Genomic DNA, 22,787 nt, shown 5'->3' on the forward strand with positions numbered 1-22,787 from the left:
GCATTTTGTTATCATGCACAAACTTCACAGCAATAAATAGTTAACAGTGGTTAAAGTTGATCATGGGCCCTTTAGGCTGGTCCTTTTCTTTCTTTTTCTCACCCCCGCCCCCCCGCTTTGGAAATGTACATTGCAAAGCTCATTTTTAAGACTTAAGAACTCTTTTGAAAGAATTTTGGCCCCACCATCCTCTAAACAAGCACAACCCATACACGCATGCACAAAATAAAAATAAGTACAACAGAAGGAGCAGCCTAAAGGCATATCCCTGAAATCAACTGGGGCAAATAATCACTAGTTGGTACAGGTAACTAAGGTATGTAGCTTTCAATCATTTAAACGTGGTTTTATAAATTCAGAAGCTCGCTAGAATGCTTCACATTCCCATCTGCAATAAACAGGTATCAATATTAATGTAACAGACACCAAAAAGCCACTGAATTGAGGTTTTATATTCCCACAGGCAATAAATTCTCAACCTAAGTCCGCCCTATCCGATCTCAAACCTGCTGAAGGGATTAGACACACACAAGAAAGTAGTGTTCAGAGCCGGTGCTTGGGTTTTACTATTTAATTTGAAGAAGGGACACTTGGCCACCTTACACAACTGTATCTATTGCCTGTTAAATTTATGCAGAAATTACCAGCACATGCTTTTGCTCACGTGTGGAAGCGTGTGCTAGGCTGCTAAGAGGAAACCTGTGCAAACACTGCCATGCCAATGGGATCTGTACTTTTTATCTTTTCTAAACTGGCAATAAGCATTAGGTTTGTAACAGAAGGTGCTTCCCAAAGCTACAGCTGCTCTACCAAAAAACCCACCGGATTTTTTATTTGTTGCTCTATACTACATGCTCTGACAGATGACAACTTACTGACCTGACTGGAGGGGCCTGGATGATGCTAAGAAAATCTAAAAAGCCAAATCTAATCCACCTTTGAACAAGCTGTTATTTGAATTATTAAAAATACAGAGATTTCAAACATGTACCACTAAAATCCCAGCTTCTGAGCTTGCTGGCAAACTTCAGTTGTGTACAGATACGAAATGTAAAACCGTTGGTGATACTGAGTATTTGTAAAAACACACAAATCTGTCTGCTGCATCAGCCAGGAGGGGGGAATTCACAACTTATTTCCCAACATTTCTGTCCCATGCAAAATATTATTGGATACAAGGCACCAGCTCTAAGGAATCATACAAAATTAGTTCACAAAACTGTATTGTCAGGTAACACTAATCTCCCTCTCTCTTGCTTATGTAGTTCTCGATCTGCAACACCACTGACCCACTGGAGCTCATCCTGGGGTAATCTGACAACAGCCAGAAGCTTCATTAGTCTCTCTCATTGGGCTGCAATTAAGCACATTGAGGCCTGGGGATGATACAATCAATAAGAGAGTTATAAATTACCACCAAGACAATATTTATGCTGGAAGCCTTGCCTTCTAAAAGCAAAAAAACCCCTCCTGATGGCGAGTCCATAGGACACACTTAATGCTTTTACAATTTCCGATTTTATTTCTACACCCTACAAAAACCATCTGGAAGTTCCTAAGTGGGAGTGGTACTGCCACCCAGAAAAGGCGGGTGTCAAGCATTTAATATCCATTACTCCATTTGCTGCTTCACATTAACAACTTCAAAGCCAGACCAGAAAACTCTTCTGGTCAGAACTTACGGGGAAAAAAGATTGCTTTTTTCAGTCCTTTGCACAGAAACTGTTCTTGCAGTATGCATAGTTTAACTTGGGAATACATGCAGTCAAAGGATAAAATTATATGTAAAGGCAAATTTATGTAACTAACTTGCTAGTGGAATAAAGTTAGCTAAAATAAAGTGGTTTCCAACAACCACAGTAGATGCTGTATCATACCTGGCCATGGATTCATCAAGATCCTTCATTCTTAAAAACAAAAAATTAAGGAATGCCAATTTACTCACAAGTTGGAATGGAATAAGGATATACCGGGAACAGTCCCATCCCAAAGGCTGCACACTCTGGAGCCTGAGGGTCTCTCTGCCGGCGTATGATGGCTTCCTACACCTTGAGACAATAACCTGCAAGGTGCCAAGAACCTCACACTTGCTCTGAGCATCTCGAGCCGACTAACTCCTTGCTACAGAATGGAACTCCAGTATAGGAATCCCAACACAGAGAGAAACCAATTCTGCTCCCAGCTGTACCTTCATTTTTGAAGGTTTTTATGTTGCAGCCACTTCGCTTGCAACTTAGTGTGACCACTGAACTCCACACAGGAGTTAAGTCACATCATCCGTCTGTGTATTTACAAAAGCAGAGCCTAAACTTGGAATTATACTAAATACGCATCAGTGTATCGGTGGGACTTGGAGCCAAACTGTTAGAGGAGGGACAGAGTTCGCTTTACAGGCTACCCTTTGTCAGGCATGCACTTAAGTGGGCGTCACTATAATTGCAAATAGTATTTTCATTTCCTGATGCAGAGAGGTAACTTCCAATCAGGATTTCTGGCAAACAGGACACTATAAAACAGTGTCCACCATGGAGGGAGCATTGGGCTATGCTTATATAAAGAAGCCTGCAGTAGACAAATATAAACCAAACAGCATAAAAAATGCTATACGCTATCGCTTCCAAATAAAAGCTAAATATTACAGAAACCTCACAGTGTTGGAAAAAGCAAGCTTATTTACTTTGAAGTATAATTCATTCTTTCCCTATCAGGGCAATCATTTTTTTCTGACTGCAGTATCTCCACATCTCAGCACAACTAAGCTAACATCACATGGAGAGGCCACTAATGTCAAAAGATGTCACCAGCAAATGCTACAAAATCTGCTTGGGCAATCAGATGCAGCAACGGCTACAGGTACACTCCCAGCTCCCCACTCCCCTCTGCAACCCACTCGATCCACATGACAACTGTATTACTACCTGAATTCAAATATTAATGCAAAACACTCAGTCAAAAGATGAGCATTCATAGCAAAGAGTCTCAGCTCGCTGCAGGAACAGCCAATGCTGCGTTACAGTTTGCCTTTCTATCGCATTTTTATACAAACAGGGCCAGTACAGCTAAGGGATTCAGAAAGTGAACGTACCATTTGGTAGTCATAGCAAACCATGACTCATTTAGAAGAATATAATCCTGTTAAGGGGTGGACAGGCCTGGAAGGACAGATGCATGGGAAAAATACCAGTCTTCCCTTCCACCTTTCAGATTAAAAAGGCAACGTTAATCCCTATTTCTCCTTTCATTTTCTTTTTGAGACACACAGTCTTCACAGAGCGTATGTTTTGCTCTAGAAAAGAATCCATCATGTATCTGATAATTACAAGCACTTGGTTTTGATTCTTTCAGGAATGTCAACTTCTACCTGTGCTGAACCCAACTCAGCTTCCCCTTAATCAGCAGTCACATTTACTTTTATCAGATATCAATTTGGCCTATTGCATTCTTAATTAATTTTATTTACTGGTAGCACAAAAAAATTCCCTACCTAGTAAATACGAAGATATACAGACATTCATAAGAAATCCTTCCAGACTCTGCTACATTTAGAGGAACCAAAACTGAAACTTAGGACCGTTTCAAACCGTCTCATTTCCAAAAAAAATAAGAGCACATGATCTCAAAATTATACTTAATTGTCAAAAAGTCAGGTTTTGTAGGTTCAAAAAGCAGCACGTTGCTCAGACATAGAGGAAATGGGAAACTTTAAGGGTGGAGGAGACCTAGCGTGACACTGCGCTCAGAGCACAGTAACAGTCCCTTGCTTGCTGTGCTCCTCTCTGCATAGCTGAAGCGATTAACAGCAGCCAAAGCAAGGGAGACCGATTTGCCCATAGGACAGGAGATTAAAAGTCACAGTAACACCAGTGGAAAGCGAGGAATGGTATTTGGGAGACTTACCTCTTCACCCCCTCCAACAACAACATAAGGTTGTCAGTGTGTGTCTGATGGGCAAATGCTGACAAGAACAAAAGGAGAAGTAGGGGGGAAGAGAAACACGCTTTCAGAACTTCTGTCTGAAAACAGAACCAATTTTTTTGAAGAACTCGTAATTCAGATTACTTCACGTTTAACCATTTCAAAAAACAAACCAAAGCATCAAGACTGAAAGAGGTCATGTCTCTTTGCAGTTACATATTCAGATTGATTAAAACATGAAACGTGAACAGCGAAACCCTAAATAGTAAAAACACACCTGAGGTGCAACTGTAGGTTGAGAAGTGACTATGAATAGTCAACTAAGGCCCTGTGTTTGTCATAGAATTGTAAAATCAAGATGATTACAGATACAGACATTTTGGTAGCCTTTCCAAACTCAATAGGGGAACTGGAGATTTAACTACATTCCTTCTCTTTATGGCCCAGCAGAAACAGACTTCACAGGCTGAATTCTGTGCACTACACCTGTGCAACCTCGCGGCCTCCCGTTAGTCTGGGCCTTGTGTGACAACTGCAATTAATGAATATTTCCATTACAGAAGCAGTAACAGAAGCTAGCTCTGTCCCCCACCGCTGTGGTATAACCACCACCCTGAGGAAAACAAGTCACACTTGTAAAAAAGTGCTAGTTTGCCAGTGTTAAGATGCCTCCACACTACCTGCTTCTGCTGTCACAGCCGTGCAAGCCAGGGTTCAGACTTGTTTAAAATCCCGATGACAAAGTTATGCCAGCAGAAGCCTGTAGTATAGGCTTTGTTTTTGCCGCCACTGTAAACAGATACGACACACGGGTACATTCCTGTTTTATTTCAGGGTTTTGCTTTTGTTTTTAAACACACTTTCTCCAGAGCAGAACTGTTTTAAAATCACATTCCTAGTGAATTTAGCTGCTTGTTCAATTCAGCCCAGAGAAGAAACCACCAAGTGTGCACACAGCCCCAGTAACACCGAGAAGAGCTGTTGACAGACCTTGCCAGCCATGGGTTTGCCTTCAACTGATGGCAAATACATTGCTATCAGAGAGATAGCTAAGGCGTGGGGGAGTATTTTCTCTGCTAGAAGAAAGTAAAACATTTCTCCAGCAAGAATAGCTCTTGCGACAATCAACTCCATCTATCCCAACAACTGTTTGAATAAATACCTGGGTGACTGTGTGATTCAAACCCTGGAAATCTGAATGGCAATTAAAGGGGAGGGTACTATACCTGTTCCTTTTGGAGTTTCATCAGCATTACTAGGAACTGAATGTTTTTGAAGACAGTGGAATGCTGCTATTGCCTGGTTGTGCTCATTTGTTACGCGCCTTACGCAATTCCTTTTTGATATGAGATGAATGATATACAGCATCAAACTTTCTAATTTCATTTTGTGAGCATAATTTAACAACGAGATGCTTTAAAAAACAAGATTCTGACTACAATCTCACACGTCAGAATTGCACAGCTTGATACGCTTTTCCACACCCTGGGTGGCAAACATCATGATCTGATCCCCTTCCTGCAGCGAGCCTTTGTTCCTACAAAGAGGGAAGATGTGAACGCCAATGTTTAAAAAAATAAAAAACCAAACCAAACTGAGACTGTTGATGGAGTTACAGAGCTCCCCATCATGGGAATGTCAGTCTTCTGTCCTTATCGCTATTTTTGGACGGCACCTGAGCTTGGAGTTGTTTTTCTGAGATTCTTGCTTTGTCCTGCACTGTTCTTTGAGTGTAAAAAAGAATGTAGGCCTGGGTTTTGCACACCTCCTCCACACTACATACATTCAGTTTGGAGTCATTGCAGTGGACCCAAAAACCTAGGAATCAAAGTGAGAAAGCGGGCATTAGGAAAGGAGGCATAATTCCTTCTGAATGCATTTTGGAACTGTTCGTAGGAAACATCCACAGAGAAAAAGGACAACGTAGGAGGAAAGGCATCTCTATCTTTTCCTCTACAGATGCTTTGGAAAGGAGTTTCTAGTCTGGAAAAATTTTGATCCTTTCTGTGCTATTAACAGAGTTTAGAAATACCAAGTCATAATTTAACCAATCATATGTTACAGCGCAAAAACTCAATTAGGGAAATAAAAATTCCCTGAAGATAGCCAATTTGTAACTCTTTCTCCACAAGTCAGAAGGCAGAGTCAATACTAATTCAGCTGCAGAAAGAGACTGCTGGAAATTCACAAAAACCCTGCGGATGTTATTCATGAATAGTTCCTGTCCAGTTTCAAAACACTTTCTGTTTATCTCATCATCCCAAGGATACTGAGAAAAGACACCCAGCTGGAGCAGCTCCATGGAGTTACATTGCATGAGAAAATGAAGCATTCATGCTGTTAGCAGCAAGCAATAAAAGGCATCCCCCAAAGGGCTGCAAAGCAAAGAGCAGCAATCTGTGGCTTTATGCACTGCCCCCCCCCCCCCGCCAAAAAAAAACCAACCAACCCAAAACAAAACAAAAAAGCAAACATGCTACTAGCAATGCATTCTGGGAAACAAACTCCTCAATGTCAGGAAATTTGATTCCAAACAACTTTGATCATAAAGCTTTACAACGCACTACGCCTATGGAATAAAACCCGAGTTACTTGAATTTGTTTCCCCCATAATAAGGCACACGCACCTCCCTCTGTGTTGTAGCAATATGCTGTGTAGTGTCCTGAGCCAAACCCTTTCCCGTGATGCATCACCACAGCGGAGAGGTCATAGACAAAGGTCTCTTTGTCAAGAGAGGAGAGAGAGTCCCTGCAGCAGTAAGGTTCCATGTTTAATACCTGGTCAAAGAGGACATGGACCCCAATCTTCTCACGGTGATTACGTTCAGACCACCTGCAAACACAAGGGCACGAATCAAAGACTTGGGATCGTGCTTCTCACCAGCGGTGCAGGGCTGTGGGAAGATGCACACAAAAGTAGCCACTGCTAAACAACTCTGAAGAGCTTTCTGTGGTAGGGTTAAGTAGGTGTCATGTAATTTTTTTCCATCTGTTTTCACTCTTAACATCTACTACCGTCATCTTTTGCCTACATCTCATTGACACCCAGTTGTTATCATTAGGATCTTGTTGAGATTTGCCACAGCCAAACACAAAGCAAGACAAAACATCTACCATGACAGTCAAACTGCATTTAAAATACTCAGTTATGTAACCATAAAACCCACACACCTCAACTGCCTGGGCTAACTATTTCAGAAACTTTTCATAGTATTTTGAGCTTTGTCTTCTATGTTTTTTTCAACAGGTAAATACATAATATTGGCATTCAACTACCACAGGTTTCCAGCTTCAACAAATCTTACGCTCCACTTAGCAGCTCATCTACCTCACAGCCACTCTTTCAAGTTGTCTGCAAACTCGGACGAATACCATTAAGTACAATTAAAGGAAGTCGGTATTAATATTTACAACACATTACATTGTGCATATAGTAGAAAACATGCTGTAAACTGGCTACTGATTGTAACGTAAGTAGTACTCTAGGAGGGTATCCCATACGCGGTTTCTGTAAAATGTTTGTACACATGCATTTACCAGAAAGCAAGGGAAGTTACAGGCCCACACTAATTACTTCTTGCCAAAAAAATTAAAGGCAAATCGCTTGCCTGACCCCATGCAGTGCGCCCTACTCACCTGAATCGTTTAAGGTGCAGTCGGAGGACCTGAGGTAGTCTGTAGATCATTAACTGCTTTTTAGCTTCACTCAGAACAAGAGGTTTAGGAGAAGACTTTCGCCGTTTGCCTGCCAAAAAAAAAAAAAAAAATTAAGGCAAAGATTGTTAGGCACAATTAATTTTCAAAAGGGGAAAAAAGCACATTATAAACTCTTTTTTTTCCAGTAGCAGTAGTCCAGCTCACATGCACTCAGGATGGACACACAAGTAAACTTTTCTTACAAATTCCTTCATGGAGCAGGAATGTCTCTACAATCAAAACTCCAAAGTTTAAAAATATTTAAACTTTTTCATTTTTGTGACGCTCATAATCACACAATCAGTTATCACCTTCAAGTTGCTCATGCTGACCTATTGCTCTGAGAAATCCACCAGAAGTATTAAGACAGAGCTGCAACCAAAGACATCTAGGGCTGTAGCAGTTTCAACAGGTGAACTACCAGCACACAAATAATACTATTTGACATTGTATTCTGCCTACTACTTTGATCCTCTTATACCACTAGAATAAGGCTTGTAGTAGCAAGCTTTACTAGCTCGAGAAAATTAATACAAGTCAGAGGAAAAGGCTCCCAAGCAAGGTTCCACTTCTTGCAGGGTTTCTGCCTGCCCAAGAACAGAAAACTGCCTCTGAACCGAAACTGGAGAAGAGGGAAAAAGGTTCCTCTTCCAGTCATTACTCTTTCCAGGACACTGAACATACAACTATACCAGGAGGAAGACAGGTGGCTTTCAGAGCTTCCAATAAGAAATGTACCTGTTAATTAGATTTCTGCACCTCACTGCACCAGTTCAGAACAGATGAGTTGCTCCTCCTCCATCACGTGTGGCAAGCAAGCAGTGCCCCCAATAGTTTTTGGCACCTAGACGCAGGCTGGTTGCCTTTCCCTGACTTTTTTCAGCTGGTTAATGTTTCCTTAGCCATTTAACTCTGAAGTAACTGTTAAAATTCAGGCTTTCACAAAGAATCAAAGAAAACAGAGTTAAGGTGAAGCTGTACTCATCCACACTGACACTTGGTGAACATTATTTGTGAATCAGAATCTACTGAAATTGTATTTGGCTTTGTTTCAAGAACATCTAGTCAACCGGTATTTCCTAACGCTCTGTAGAGATGTTTGGTAACAGATTTGCAAGTTGATAGAGAATGGATCTCTACAAATATTTGCTACTTCAGCTGCTTAGTTGCAATGTAAGTCAAATTATTGGCATTTTCCTCCCAAGGGGATGAACATTCACCATAAATACTTGCATGAAAAAAAAATTTCAAATCCAGCTTATCAGAGTAGCTGAGCTGCATGTTTATACACAGGGCTAAAATTATTTTCAGGCACGTAATGACCTTACACTCCAGACTTACTACAGGAAAGCAGAAGTCATCTTCTAGCTGAGTGCTGCAGAACACATGCATTCATATAACAGATAATGCATTAGAGAGACTCCCAGAATGTCAGTTTATTGCTTCCTGACAGCCTACAGGGAGATGGAGACTCTACCCTGGCAGCACACCTTGAGAACTCTGCATTTGTCATTTCTGGTTAAAGGATTCAACCAAAACCATAGCTGAGTCGTTACAAAAGCTTTCCTGCCATGATGAGATGAGCATACGATAGGGGATAACGTTCCTTCTTTTGTCTCTAAATCCATTCCCCCCTCACCCAAAAGGTCCTTGAGGATGCCTTCCCCCGCAACACAAGCGGCAAGAGCAGGTCTGAGCACAGTTGTATTAAACCCTTAGTAAACTGCGCTGCTGAATGGTGGAGATGAGAGAAAAAGGATGTATCAGATCCAAACTGGTGCCCATAGGAGCAGAAGCAACCAACACAGAAGAACAAAACAGCAAGGAAGAACAAGTTTTCCTATACATATAGGCCACAATACATGTTTTCAGACACCCAAAACACGCATTCAGAAACCTCTCACTCGGAAAACCAGACTGTGCCTCTAACGGCAGAGGCAGCAGCATCATCTGACTTACTGTTGCACTGGTCGCACGCGTATATCCTTCCTTCCAGAGCTTCTGTCTCGGTGAACTTGGCCAACATTTCTGTCAGCATGCACTCTGCCTGATTAACAGGGATGATCCCTTTCTCGATAGAGTGATAGCGCTCAGGGAATTCCAGGGAAAGATCCCAAAAGGGCTCAACGGTGTTGGATTTGTAGTTGCATGTTATACAGGTGACCTGGGAATGAAATGTGTACACATAAACGAAGTTATGTACATGGCCACCCGCAGACTGGCATTTACATTCACATCTGAAGAGCAAGTTCATGCCCAACAGGCAGTGCAGTTTCACAGGCATAAAGATGGTCTGTGAGTCAAGAGAAACACTACTTATTTCCAGTCTGAAAGCTAAGTCTGTCTTGAGCAAACAGTTTAAACTACTATGCTAATTTTCAAAAACACTGGAGACAATGTTCACCTTTATGGGATTTACTTCCTCAGATAAATACCATTGCCAGAATAGTACCAATTCACCGTTGGGCAACAAGCACCTTGGATCTGTTTTCTACTACAAAAAGTACATGTTAGCATTTATCATGCGATCTTCCTTCCATAGCTTCTCTACTTGCCTTGCATGTTTCAAAGTGTATAACTCCTTTAAAGTTTCATCTGTTAACTATATAAAAATAATTCATGAATGGAGCATGAAAGGACAAATTTCAGATGCGCTCATTTTCTTAGGTCATCCCAGAGTATTATAAATAACAGCAGAAAAGCTTTCAATTAAAATCAGAGGCAGAAAGTGAGAACACGAGGAGGTAACAAAACCAGAAAGCCGATTTGGTCAGACTCTGTGTTATTGTGAGAACCATCCGCCAGAAACCAACTTCTAACCTTGCAGCTTCATGCACTGAAGGCACCAGTAACTTCAAGATGGAAGGAAGTCTTCTGTGCAGAGAGGGGTGTTGAAATTAAATACAGTATGGGTACACAAGAATCACATAAATAGAATAAATAGCTCAACAAGTTATTTGTAGCGTATCATAGTAGCAGATAAATGACACTGATCTGTGAACACCTTCACACTGTTAACAGGTAGCATGGAACACTGACCCAAGCCACAACACACCGTCGTCCAGAGCCAAGAGACACAACTGAACGAAGAACATTTAGTTAAGAAGTCCACAAGAAGTTCACGCACTGCAGATGATTCAAACAAACCACGACTTCAAGCATCCTTTCCCTGAAAGCCAAAAGCTTTCAACTTGAAAAATACAGCTTTTAATCTTTAACGTGCACACAAGTTCTTATGAATGGCAGGGCACCGAGAAGGACGATATAAATAGTAATGAGATCGCACACATATAATACACTTCGTGGTCTGATCTTGCAAACCCCTGAGTGTCAAGTTATGCACACATTTCATTTCTCCTGGAAAGCAAAGGCAGTTGACGACTTTCAAAATGCACTGGGCTCTCAGGGTCTCCCTTGTGGGGAATAATACATTTCAGACAAGAGAACAGCACAAGAATAAGAGACCGAGCAGCACAACAGGCACTTTCATCTCCTACAGAAACGTATGTTAAGCATGCTCAGTATCTCAAGATGACTTTCATATGCCTACAAAAAAAAAAATTGTCACAGACAGCTTATTTTTTATAGTACAAGACGACTGCTTTCTCTGTCCTTCATCATATTCTTTCTAGCCACAAAAACAAAACCAGGAAGGGACAAAACAATTTACAACGACACTTTAAAAACATGGCAAAAACTTAAAACTAAGGGCTCAGAACTTCTGTACTTATGCAGATTTCATTCTGAGGTGGCAGAAGTCAACTGGATTTACAATACATGTGACAAGTATCAAAAATGCTGACAACCTGCACAGCAACCCAACAGATTTCTTTCTCAGGAGGTGCTCCTAAGCAACTCCTCTTACGTATCTGGTGGCTCCTCAAGAAACAGAGCCCTGGCTTCTTGGAGCCCTGGCTCCAATTGATTTCTGTGCAAAAGCAGGTGCATACCTGACTAAGCAACTGCCCATGAAAAATGGTGTTCACCACCTTCAGGACCTGCTTGGTGAGCTTCCTCTGCGAGAACGGGATGAGGATCCTGCGCTTTGTTCCTTCTGACTCCAGCTCCTGCTGTACTTTATCCAACAACTCGCAGAGAAATTCCTGAGCGTCCTGCTGATCGTAACCTCGAAATGCCGGGATCAGACTCCACACAGAGTGCAGCATGGCAAAGGGGGACACGAGCGCCCACTTGCCAGACCACATCACTCTGAAGAGGGTGTGCAATTCGTGACAGAGGGAGATGTGCTTTGAACTCGGTTCCTTGGGTTGTATTAGTTCTAAACTCCTGCTTATTGAGGAGCTACCATTTAAGCCAGCTGGCAAGCTCTGCGTGCCATATGATCCCACTTTGTCAGTCTTCCCTGACTCATTAGCAGCAGACCCATTTGCCAATTTGCCAGGCATCCTAGACTTCCCATTCACAGTTTTAGCTAAGAGTTCTTCTGTTTCACAGAGATCAAGTGTCAAAAAACATTCTCTAAATTTCTGGAGGTGACTTAGCACTTGCAGAATAGAATTCATATAACATGTGTTTCCCAGGTTCCTTAGACCCGTTACCCCGGGAGTCATCAGAGGCTTACGCCGGATGGAATAAAACTGTTTGAATCTGCTGCTCTGCATCTGCCTTGAGGTAGGGGAAGCGGTCGCCACCTCCCTGAATTTCCTTGGAATCAAGTTTTCTCTGTGCACATGAGATAACAGCCTTGCACTCTTCCGCGGAGGAGTGTTTGCCAGCTCCTCCAGCAGTTGCCTCTTCATCTCCTGCCGCCGCTGCCTAGCTGCCTCCTTCTTTTTCTCCAACTCCTCCATTTGTTTCTTTTGTTTTAATTTTAGCTGGCCTCTAGAGCTCTTATCAAACCAGGTCCGCAGCGCCTTCGCAAGCAAGGTCTGGCGCCTGTGCCAGAGAGCTGTAAGCATCTGAGATTGTCCCTGAGGGCTCCTTTGATGGCTGCACATGTCCTCTCCCAAAGCCATTGATCGCAATGTCCTGCCAGTTCTTGTTGATGGATCATGTTTTTGACTTTTAATTGCTGACAGAGAACTTCTCAGCAATTTCAAATCACCCTCCGGGTTATCATTCAAGACATAATCTTCACAAAGATAACAAAAGACGTACAGATCATTAACTTCCATTGCCAATGGATGCCGGGTTTCTTCAAAGTGTTTAAGTGCATGCTCCTCGATGTACCTCCCACAAGCTACGTGGGAACACTTCAGACAAGCCCAGATAGATTCAGTTGTCTGGCAATCCACGCAGTGCCACTTCTGGGGGTTCAGGATAGAGTGGTCCTGGGCGAGTCGTAGCCGCCCAACATGTTTGCATCTATCCATGTCTTACAGAAGTCTTCGCTGCTTTGACCTTGGACGGCAAAGAACAGAAAGAAAAGCATTTTAGAGCCACGACACATACTTAAAATGAACTCTTTTGTACCAGCTGTAAAGACCTATAAAGATACAGATGTCGCATCTTGTCAGTCCCAACAGCAGTTTTCCCTCAACAGACTACATTATTTCTGCCTGCATTATTTTTTTTTTAAAGCAGATTTTAGTACAAGTGAAAGATACTGGATTGACAAGGTCTACAGAATAAAACTGTCTACTAAGGACAGCCCAGACAGCTGCCAGCATACCTTACCCAAACTGAATGGCTCACTTCCAAGGAGAAAAAGATTAATTCAGTCCACACATACGTTTGATCTTTAGCTGCCCTCTTGAAATTGATACATACAAAATGAATTTGGAATTGGCATGCATGTTATCAGGAACTAGACTGAGGTTACCAACTTCTCACAGAAGCCACAAAAATATCAGATAATTGTCATAACCAGAGCATTTGCAAGTCCACAGGCTTTGAATTCTACCCTCGAATTCTCCGATTCCTCACAGCCTCCCAAACATTGAAATGTTTTAAAAAAACAGCAGGGAAATGAAACTGAACTGTGAAACACCATGTTATAGTAAACCTAAAGGAACATCTGCACATGGACATGTTTGCATGAGTACACATAAACAGAAAAAGCAACTGATTTACTGAATTACTATACTGTAACTGAAGAGGAATCAAAGCAGGGATACTAGAAGGTGCAAAAAGCTTTCACTCCGTGTCCTGCACCCACACGTTTTACAAAAGATACTCAGCTGTACAAAAAGCACAACTGAAATACTGCGTGCCAGCACTGTGGTTTTTGTACAATCCCTCCACTGCCCTGATCCAATGGAAAGAGATCAAGGTGCAGAAACAGCATCCAGACCCACTCGCTCCCACGCGCTACTCACGGAGTCATGTTTAAACATCCTTTCCTCCGCGACGCAGCATCCAGGGTGCGGAACATCCCCATTTCAGCCAAAGGAGTCTTGGCGGTTCTTCTAGAATTTAATTACTACTTAAGTCTTCATTGTAAGGCAGCACAGCTTCAAAGCCCTAGAGAGAGAATATTCTTGTGATGCACATAAACAAACTAAGAATGCTGGCAGGGTTGCTTTAGAATGCGATTAATCCCCTCAGTGCGAGAGCTACTGCAGAGAACACATTTATTACAGAGAACAGAATTATCCGGAAGTCAAAGCATAAATGTACCTAGGAACCCAAATACTTAGATGTTAAGAAACATCACATGGAAGAGGCTCTCTGGAATTTCATTCTTCTGCTTTCATTTTCTGATAATCTATAAATCTGCTGATCACATGTAGCCTCTCCATCACAAGTCTTTTGTAGTGGATGACCCAACATATGGCAGAGAAAAAAATCTGAGTTAAAAAAAAATTGAGCGAAAACGTGCGCCTCCTGTGATCACTTCAATTTTGGCCACTTCGATAACCTGGTGAAAGAAGCAGGGAGGAGATGGGGGAAAAAAAATAATAAATCTGTCCTGAATTAAATTTCATTTCTAGATGATTCCTCAAACAATAAAAATGAAGTAATGAATAGCTGTCGAGTGCTAACTGCAACAAACTAAGAACTACAGAGGAAAGAAAAATAGGAAAAACCTGCATTTTGCCAAAGGCAGAAAAGATTGTACAAACATATCTATTGTAATAATCCTAGAAAGGCTAAATTAACCTGCTTACACATCTACGATTACAGTACTTGAATACAACACAAAGTAGCGATAGAAGGGACAGCAATAAGAGGCACAAAGTAGTTACAGATGCCACAGAGAGTGCTGGGTCTGGCATACAGAATATTTAGTTAAAAAAATCATTTTACAAGGGGCAAAGTTTAACACAACGAAGGCATGGCACGCCTTCCCAGAGCTCTAAGATAGGTATTGAACAGTTGCCTCTGACTGGTATGCAGAAAACCTATCTGACCAGGCTAAGAAAGCATATTTTTAGTGGCCCCCAAATTATGTTAATTTACTTTAATCGCTATCTTTTTCCAGTGACATTCCTGCTAAAGATGGAATTCATTAACAAAAAAAAAATCAAAGCTCTCCTGTTCTTTAACTCTTCTCTACTTCAGATTAAAACACAAGTGGCCACTTCAGAATTCATCTCCACAGAGCGATTCTGCAGTGTTGAAAAAACTGTTTTAGTCGTATACTTAAACCAGTTCAAAAATCACTACACTTCTCCTTTGGGCTGTGTTCGCTCACTCACAAATCCCAGGACCTGGAAAGGCACTTTCGGAAATCCTACACTAAACAAAGGACTCATTTGATCTCCTCTTTCCACATTGCAAACACCCCTTCCCACCTTCCTCTCACCTTCCTCCCTGACCTTTTTTCCCCTCTTCTTTATTTTTCTGCTCAGGTCTTGATAGCAAATTGTGGAATAATCCTGTCTAGCTTTGGTGAGACCAAGTGGCGTAGATTCCAGCTTGAAAGAGTATAGACACTATGGTAACATTGACAGCCTTCATTTACATAAAAGAATACTAATTATGTTGTATCATCAACATCTGTGATTCTGCTCACTGCCATATGCGACAGTGTTGGGAATTTAACCCTTGAGTCTCACCAGCATATCTGAGATTTGTACCATGTAACAAAAAGTGGGCCTTATAAATACAATTTTCTAGAGATCAATTAAACAGCTGCCAAGTGCAGTTGCTCACCAGCTCTGCCAGGTCTTAAGACACAATACTTTTCAAAGAACACTGAATTTATCCCCAATTTCCAAGGAAGAAGAAACAATGCTGTACGTTGCTAGTTTCAGCTGGGTAACAGGCTACAAGGAAATCAATCACACACCAGATACAGTGCATTAAAGAATCGTGTTTAACAATGAAGTAGGCTGTCAGTATATAAATTACAAGCCTTTTGTCAACTGCTTTTGCTTTTCCTGTGTGGGCCAGCAAGATTTCCTGTTTGAAAAAGGAAAGAGATTTTAACAATGCTGGTCAGTTAACAAAGCAGCTTTGTTACACCTTAATTCAGTAATTCTCAGCACAAAAGCATCTTTGATACTGCATGTGATATTCCCCACCTGTTTCTCCTTAGGTATCTATGGATACTTCCCTTGCATATCTAAGCTCTAATACCATACACATTCGGCTGCTCTGCAAATTAGAAAGAAATGGTGTTTATTTAACCCAAACTGCTTAAATGATACATCTTTTCAACTTCCTCAAATAAGATCTCTTGCTTTTCATCAGCATGGTTTTCATGTCAAAAGCCGAGAAGGCAGAGCAGGCTGCCGGAGTATCAGCATCGCTCATGACAGCGCGCAGTAAGCTCGCCCTCCATGCACCTGGCTGCTGCACCAGCGGAGCTTCTCCACATGAAAGATGCCTGTTACTGACTCACGTTTTTGAGCCCTTCCATTAAAAAAAAATAAATTAAAATCAGTTCTCTCACATTATGCAACACATGTACTAAAAGGCAGCTGGAGGTTCAGCCCTGACACCCCACACTCAAACAGACTACTAAATAAGTCATCAAAAGATATGCACATGACTAAGAACAAAATTTGTTTCTCTCTTTTACATACGTGAACAAATACCTTGCCACAACCTACTAGCAGGAATAAAAAGAACACTCTAACAGGAGAAATTACAAAGCTATGATTAAAGGAAAACACAAAGATGAGTCAGAACCTGTAAACAGTTGCACAAGGAGGAAAACAAACCTTGCAAAGATTACAAGGCTGCAGCTATTTAAGATACTGCAACAACTAAAGACAAGTTTATGTGGTTGATGTGACAAGCCATGAGCAACAAGAGAGTTTAATGATGGAGAATTAACACGTTACATTTTAAGGTCTTGGAAACAAACAGACCTGTTCCCCTTGCAATTACAGTGTATCAGGTTTATTTCTTGATTTGACAATTTTTCTTTTTCCATCCAGGTAGATCTCATTTTAAGAAGTATCTATAAACTCGTCCTTTCGCACATACATAGATATTTTCTTTTCCAGATAAGGGGTGGGGGAAGGAAAAGAGGGGAAGAGGAACAACTTAATCGCTCTGCATGAAGAAGAAGTACCAGAAGTGTGGAGCTGCATTGCAATGCAATGAAAGAGGAGTGAAAACTGAAATAAAATAATAGGAAATAAAATGAAAATAAAGACACTAGTTTAGCCAATACTGTTTTAGAGACAATTTGAAAAATTCTCTTCTTGCAAATCACTCAATGTTTAAACACTGGGTTAAATCCTACTTTCTTTCCTTGCATGGCTCATAATTCTGAAAAAACTTATGGCAAGATCCTATAACAGCTTCAAGAACCAAATGCAGCAGAAACAATTTGGCTCTTGACACTAAAAGAGTGTTAAAATAAAACACATGACTTTATTATGTTTCTTTGTACCATTGTTACACATTTGGAAACTGATTAAAGACATCTGTACAGATCTGTTGACACTAGCTACTTTCTTTTTCTAAATAAATGTGCACAAAGCAGAAAGAAAAGTTCAGGGATCAAGAAAGGTGTTAGATGTTTAGCCTTGGAAACTAGATACATCTTTCATCTGTCCAAGAGTTGATTCCAGAACAAGTATCTTCAGTACTGACACAAACTCCTTTAGCTGCAGTCTGGAAATCATCTTTAGGGACAGGTGGGAAGCTCAGACTGAATGATTCTTTCATTCACTCCTTCCTCTCCTGGGAGTGGCGAAAGTGAAACACAGCAGCATTTCACCAGTCCGTTGGGAACTGGTACTACTTTAAATAAAGCATGTTTGCTGCTTCCCCCCCTCCTTCTCATTTTGTTTTAAAACACTGTAGGAAAACCCAATATCCTTAGATACTCTTGGTTTCCATCAAAACTACGTATCCTCCACAAATATACTGCATTTGATCAAATAGGTTTAAAAACCTTGGATGCAAAAAAGCAAGCACCTTCCACTCTCCTAATAATTCATTTGTTACGTGCAGCTCTAGAGTAGAATTTCTATCCTGCTGCAAATACTCAAAAATGCAAATAAGGAGATAGCAGAGAGGAATATATATCTAAAAATTGCATAGAACTCCTAAAAAACTTTATTCCTCCGATTATTTTAATGTACTTATTTGTGAGGAAACAATTATTCAACCAGATGTCTAATGAAAACAAGTAATCTGAGCTACACAGAAGATGGTGAAAAAAATTTCCTGCTCAAGACATTCACGTCCCTCTGCAAGCAAGAGCCGTCCGTGTACATACTCCCAGCAAAACCCTGTATTTGCTTCTCAAAGCCACTAGCAACGGTGCTTATTCCAACAGAAAACCTCCTGCAATTGATATTCTGTTAGAGAAAAGGAATTGCTGCACAAACGAGCGAATGTCACCACACACGCTACCACGTCACAGGTACCCTCCCCTCTGTCCTCACAATGTCACTGCACGGTCCAGAACTACTCACTCAGTAACGGGAGCAAAGAACGCAGGAAAACACACAAGAAGCTCTTTCTGTTCCTCTTTCTCCAAAGAGCCAGTGGCTTGCTCAGGCAGCAATGGGTTTCCCCCTTTACTCCTCTAGTGCAAACCCTGCTGGTTTTAGACTTTCAAATTGCATCTCCAAAGAGTAACAACAGCCCTAGAGATTTTTTTTTTCAATTATTCTGAAAGCATATTTTCTTGAAAACTGTCAGCTTTATATCCTACAATTGCTGGATTCCCTCTATCCAGGATGACATACTATCAAGTTAGTTACAGGCAAATTAACACAGCTGACAAAGGGAAAAAAAAAAAAAAAAAAAAAAAAAGGAAAACACACAAGGAAGAGTTACAGATGATTCAGGATTCCGTGTTTCTTTGAAAAGGCAAGCAAAGCAACAAATTAAATAGTGACTGCGAATACGTGAATAAGCCATGACTGAAAAAGACCGACAAATAAGACAGGAGACTTGAGCGGTGACAGCAAAAGTGGTCACAATCCCACCTCCCTCCTGGCCAGCCCACTCCTCGAGCATCAACCTCCCCACCCAGCCAGAGCTCTGACACACCAAAATGCTCCACCTGAATGCAAAGCTTACCAAACCCTGAAACATCCCACTCGCACGTGCCTGGAAGGTGGCCGGTGTCCTGCAGGAGTCATAACAAGCTCAAAGGACTTCAGCTGGCTTCAGCCGTTCAGTACAGGCGCTGGAGGACCCCACACACCCCACCATGCTCTTGACTCTGAAGCTATAATCACAAAGGAGCCTGACGAAAATGTGACTTTCCTGCCAACTTCCACAGCAAGTTCTGTTTTACTAACTCCTTTAAGTTAATTATAACTATGTCAATGTTGAACTGTTTCTGGGAGCTCACACTGTGCTGTAAAAAAATTTGCTCTAGGCTCATACCCAGAATCTCAGGAATCAGTTTTCAAATAGTCAGTCATTGCAAAAAAAAAACCCAAACCAACCAAACCCCAAAACCTCAAAAAACCCAAAGTACTCAAAAGCACGAGGATTAAGAAAATCCTATTTCCTGCACTGGCATCCTCAATGGGACTAAACGTGACTTCTGCAGGACTTGGTTCTCTGAATCATCTTGGGAAGCAACATGAAAGTTGGTGGGTGTGGGTCTTTATCTTATTTTAGAGTACAACAAAGAGCACAGACACTACAATGTATTGATTGCAATTAGCTTCAAACATTTCATACTCAACAGCAAAAACCCCAAGGTTTCACCAGGCCCCAATTTTTCCCTAACACTAACCCACCTGCAAAAACCGCTCACCCTCCCTATGAAGTTCAGTTCACAGATTCAGGGGGATAACTGAGAGAAGACAAGCAATTGCTTCATGTTTTGCATCAGCTGACAGATGTAAATGTCCCAAACCTATGAATTAGAGGTGTTAAGATCCCATTACCACAATGCACAGGCAGCTACAAGTAGGAGAAGGGGGGTGGGGTGCGGGGGGGAGACATTTACAGGCTAGCAATCTAACCGCCAAATTAATCAGATAAATTGCTCAAGCTGAATTCAGTGCTCAGGGAATGGAGCCCCAGGCAAGGAGCAAGGATGAAAAAACTTCTCTTTTTCCTGAAACTCTGGAATTTTGAGTACTTTAGAAAAAAGTTTTAACATCTCCGAGACTGCTTTAAATATGACCGGTGGACTTAGATTTAAGGCCTCACATAAACTGAAACGTGCTGTTAACCTGTCTATACTGATCAAAACTGGAAAGAACGTGCAATGTTCCCCAGTCCCTATTCCTAAAGCTAGTCAATGCCTGGAACAGATAAAATAACCTCATCCTACCTTTTTTTTGCTGTTACAGCTTACTGTGTGTGGTGATCTGGTTTAGCTATACTATCCAAACCAACCTTTCTGCAGATACATGCTCTCTCTACTTACCAGAGAGGCTCGCTGGCAAACTCCAAGAAGTCAGAAAAACCACCAAACTCCTTTTGTTTGGTTAGAATAAATTTATGACTAAAACAAAAGACTTCACACTGCCTGCATCCTCAAAGAGCAATAATTCATACTTTATACAGGCCAACAAATAGTTGCAAATGTGCATGTGTCTTTTATCCACATTCCTTCCCGATGAAGATCCTCTTAAACAAGAGAGTGTTCAGCCGGAATGGATCCAGCAGTTTATGATTTGAAAATAATCACAGAAAGGCAAAAAGAAGGTTAAATTCTTCAGTTCACAAAGCATTTTAATACAGCCTTCCTTAGAAACTAGCTATTCCATTATTTACACTGCCATTCAAATTCTCCAGCCATGCAAGTTTAAACTTGGAAGTTTTTAAAATTTAAAGTATTTTAAAGATGAAATATGAATATTCTTATTAAGCTAAACTCACACTGTTTCTCACCTAAGTGCATGAGATGAATAAAAATAAGTGACTAAAACCTCAGGTAAAGCCCCTGGCTACCTGTATTCTCAATTTCCACCTTCCGACCTTAGCTTTAACAGTAACTTTTCAATATGCAACACAACCAATACTATTTATTCTTTAAGGTCACTGTAAGACAAACAAACAGAGATACACATCCTACAGTTCCCTGAAAATGTGGTAAGTTACTATGTAATGACCCTGGATGTTAAAAAGCATTATTAAAATGCTATATACTTCTTAGTTCATGGCCTTCTAGAAGTTAATGTTTCTTCATTTACTGCAACACATAAAATCCCGCCCTCCCCTTTCTTTTCAGAGGCTTCCGAGTTTTATATTTGGTTTGGCTTTTTGAAGTGTTAATAAGCTAGGAAACACGATATGGAAGCCCTGTATAAAAGAGGCACTTGCTCTACATTAAAACAACTCACAGCATTTCCTCTAGTCCTAGTGAACCATTCCAAAAGGGAAAGAGTCAACGCAGTAATTCCACTGGTACTTACAACTGTAGAAGCCTGAAGCAATTACAGTAAACGCATACAATTTGACTTACCAAACAGGAAAAAATGTTTTGCATTAGGACAGTCTGAAAGTAGATGCTAACTGCCCAATATAAAGTAATAATTTCACTTTATGGGTCAAGCAACCAGCTTTATAGAATCCATGAATTCCCAATGAATTCTATTTCCATAGTTGTGCCAACATCAGGGACGTGCCATAGTGTTTTAAAGTCTTTCTACACATTTGCCCCTGAACATTGCCCCTGAAAACCCTCCCTGCCAGCGCAGACAGTAAAAGAGCTTTAATGGGTGCAAAATTAGTGGCAGATGTAGCCACCAGAGTGCTACATCAATATCCACTATCTGCAAATTCAGTTTTTTATACCACACCATCCCCAAACTGGTGGGATTCATACTAAACTGATGTCTGTTTTATTTCCTTTCACACTTACCACTGCCCAATTCGGCACGCATTCAAGTTTAGTAAGACTGCTCAAATGGATAGTGTACGTGCTTACGTATTCACGGGTCAGGACCTGCGCACAAGTGAACAAGGCAGTCTAAGAATAATTAACAAGGTACATGTTAAACAAAACAAGCCACGTTATATTTCAACGTGGCCTAACAAAGCAGGAATAGAGGAGATGATCTTGTGTCCCTACTTTCCCTGCCTTATTATTCCTTTTAATTGTGGCCTACTACAATGCAGCCAAAAAGCAACATTTTTTCAGAATGCCAATATTTCTTTTGACCATGCTTTTGAAGCATCATTTTTTACATTCAGTGTATATCACATTTATCATCAACTGTCACGTAAACAACACATTCAGAGTTGAGGTTCACAGCAACAGTTCAGACGTTATGCATTAAAAACATTAAAAGCCACACTCAACGTCTGCTAGGGAAGATTCTACACAATTTCCACCTGCCTTCACAATAACATCAACAAAATTAAACATAACTTTCCACTGCTGGCAAAGAGCTTCATTTAGCAAGGTCAGAACCGGTTACATCTTGACTGATAGTACCTTGCTCCGTTCCCCCCTCATTTGCAAAAACTGATTACTCTTGATCAAAAGACACGCAATTTTAATAGAACAAACCAAACCCAAAGCCTTTCACTGCACAGGTATGAGGTGAAGTTTTCTAGCTCCAGCACATCAGAAAATCCTCCTGCCGCTGCTCAGGCACACAAAACTGCCGGCTGCAGCAGAGATCAATTTAACAGCCCTGGTACCCAGCAGCAGACTAACAGCCTCTTCGAGAATCTCTTTGTGACAGACACAAAGACGGATTATACCAGAGAGTGAATACTTGTTAAGTTATGGGTAGTCCTCTGCTGTTCTTCCTCCCCCATTTTAATTCATATTCATCTTGGCAAAATCTTAGACAGACTATTAACTAATCTAAAACAACATCACAGCTGATACAACACATAAAGCAATCAGTCAAATGAACATGTCAGTGCCATCTACTGAA

General features: G+C 41.1%; 1 protein-coding gene across 5 annotated transcripts in view; it reads right to left on the reverse strand.

The window, feature by feature from the left end:
• Positions 1 to 740: 740 nt before the first annotated feature.
• USP49 (ubiquitin specific peptidase 49) overlaps positions 741 to 22,787 on the reverse strand; it is a 30,832-nt gene continuing 8,785 nt past the window's right edge. For 2 of the 5 annotated variants that reach the window (XM_037410778.1, XM_037410779.1), the window contains 6 exons: positions 13,890 to 14,034; positions 11,562 to 12,972; positions 9,571 to 9,775; positions 7,552 to 7,660; positions 6,543 to 6,748; positions 741 to 5,733 (listed from right to left, as the gene is read on the reverse strand). In XM_037410778.1, coding sequence (XP_037266675.1) covers positions 5,543 to 5,733; positions 6,543 to 6,748; positions 7,552 to 7,660; positions 9,571 to 9,775; positions 11,562 to 12,944 — 2,094 coding nt within the window. In that variant the 5' untranslated portion in view covers positions 12,945 to 12,972; positions 13,890 to 14,034 and the 3' untranslated portion in view covers positions 741 to 5,542. Of the gene's footprint in view, positions 5,734 to 6,542; positions 6,749 to 7,551; positions 7,661 to 9,570; positions 9,776 to 11,561; positions 12,973 to 13,889; positions 14,035 to 21,760; positions 21,845 to 22,787 lie in introns of all 5 variants that reach the window. The other 3 variants (XR_005107920.1, XM_037410780.1, XM_037410781.1) reach the window with 3 other exon arrangements.

Source organism: Falco rusticolus, chromosome 17 (assembly GCF_015220075.1).
Source record: "Falco rusticolus isolate bFalRus1 chromosome 17, bFalRus1.pri, whole genome shotgun sequence".
Lineage (NCBI taxonomy): Eukaryota > Metazoa > Chordata > Aves > Falconiformes > Falconidae > Falco > Falco rusticolus.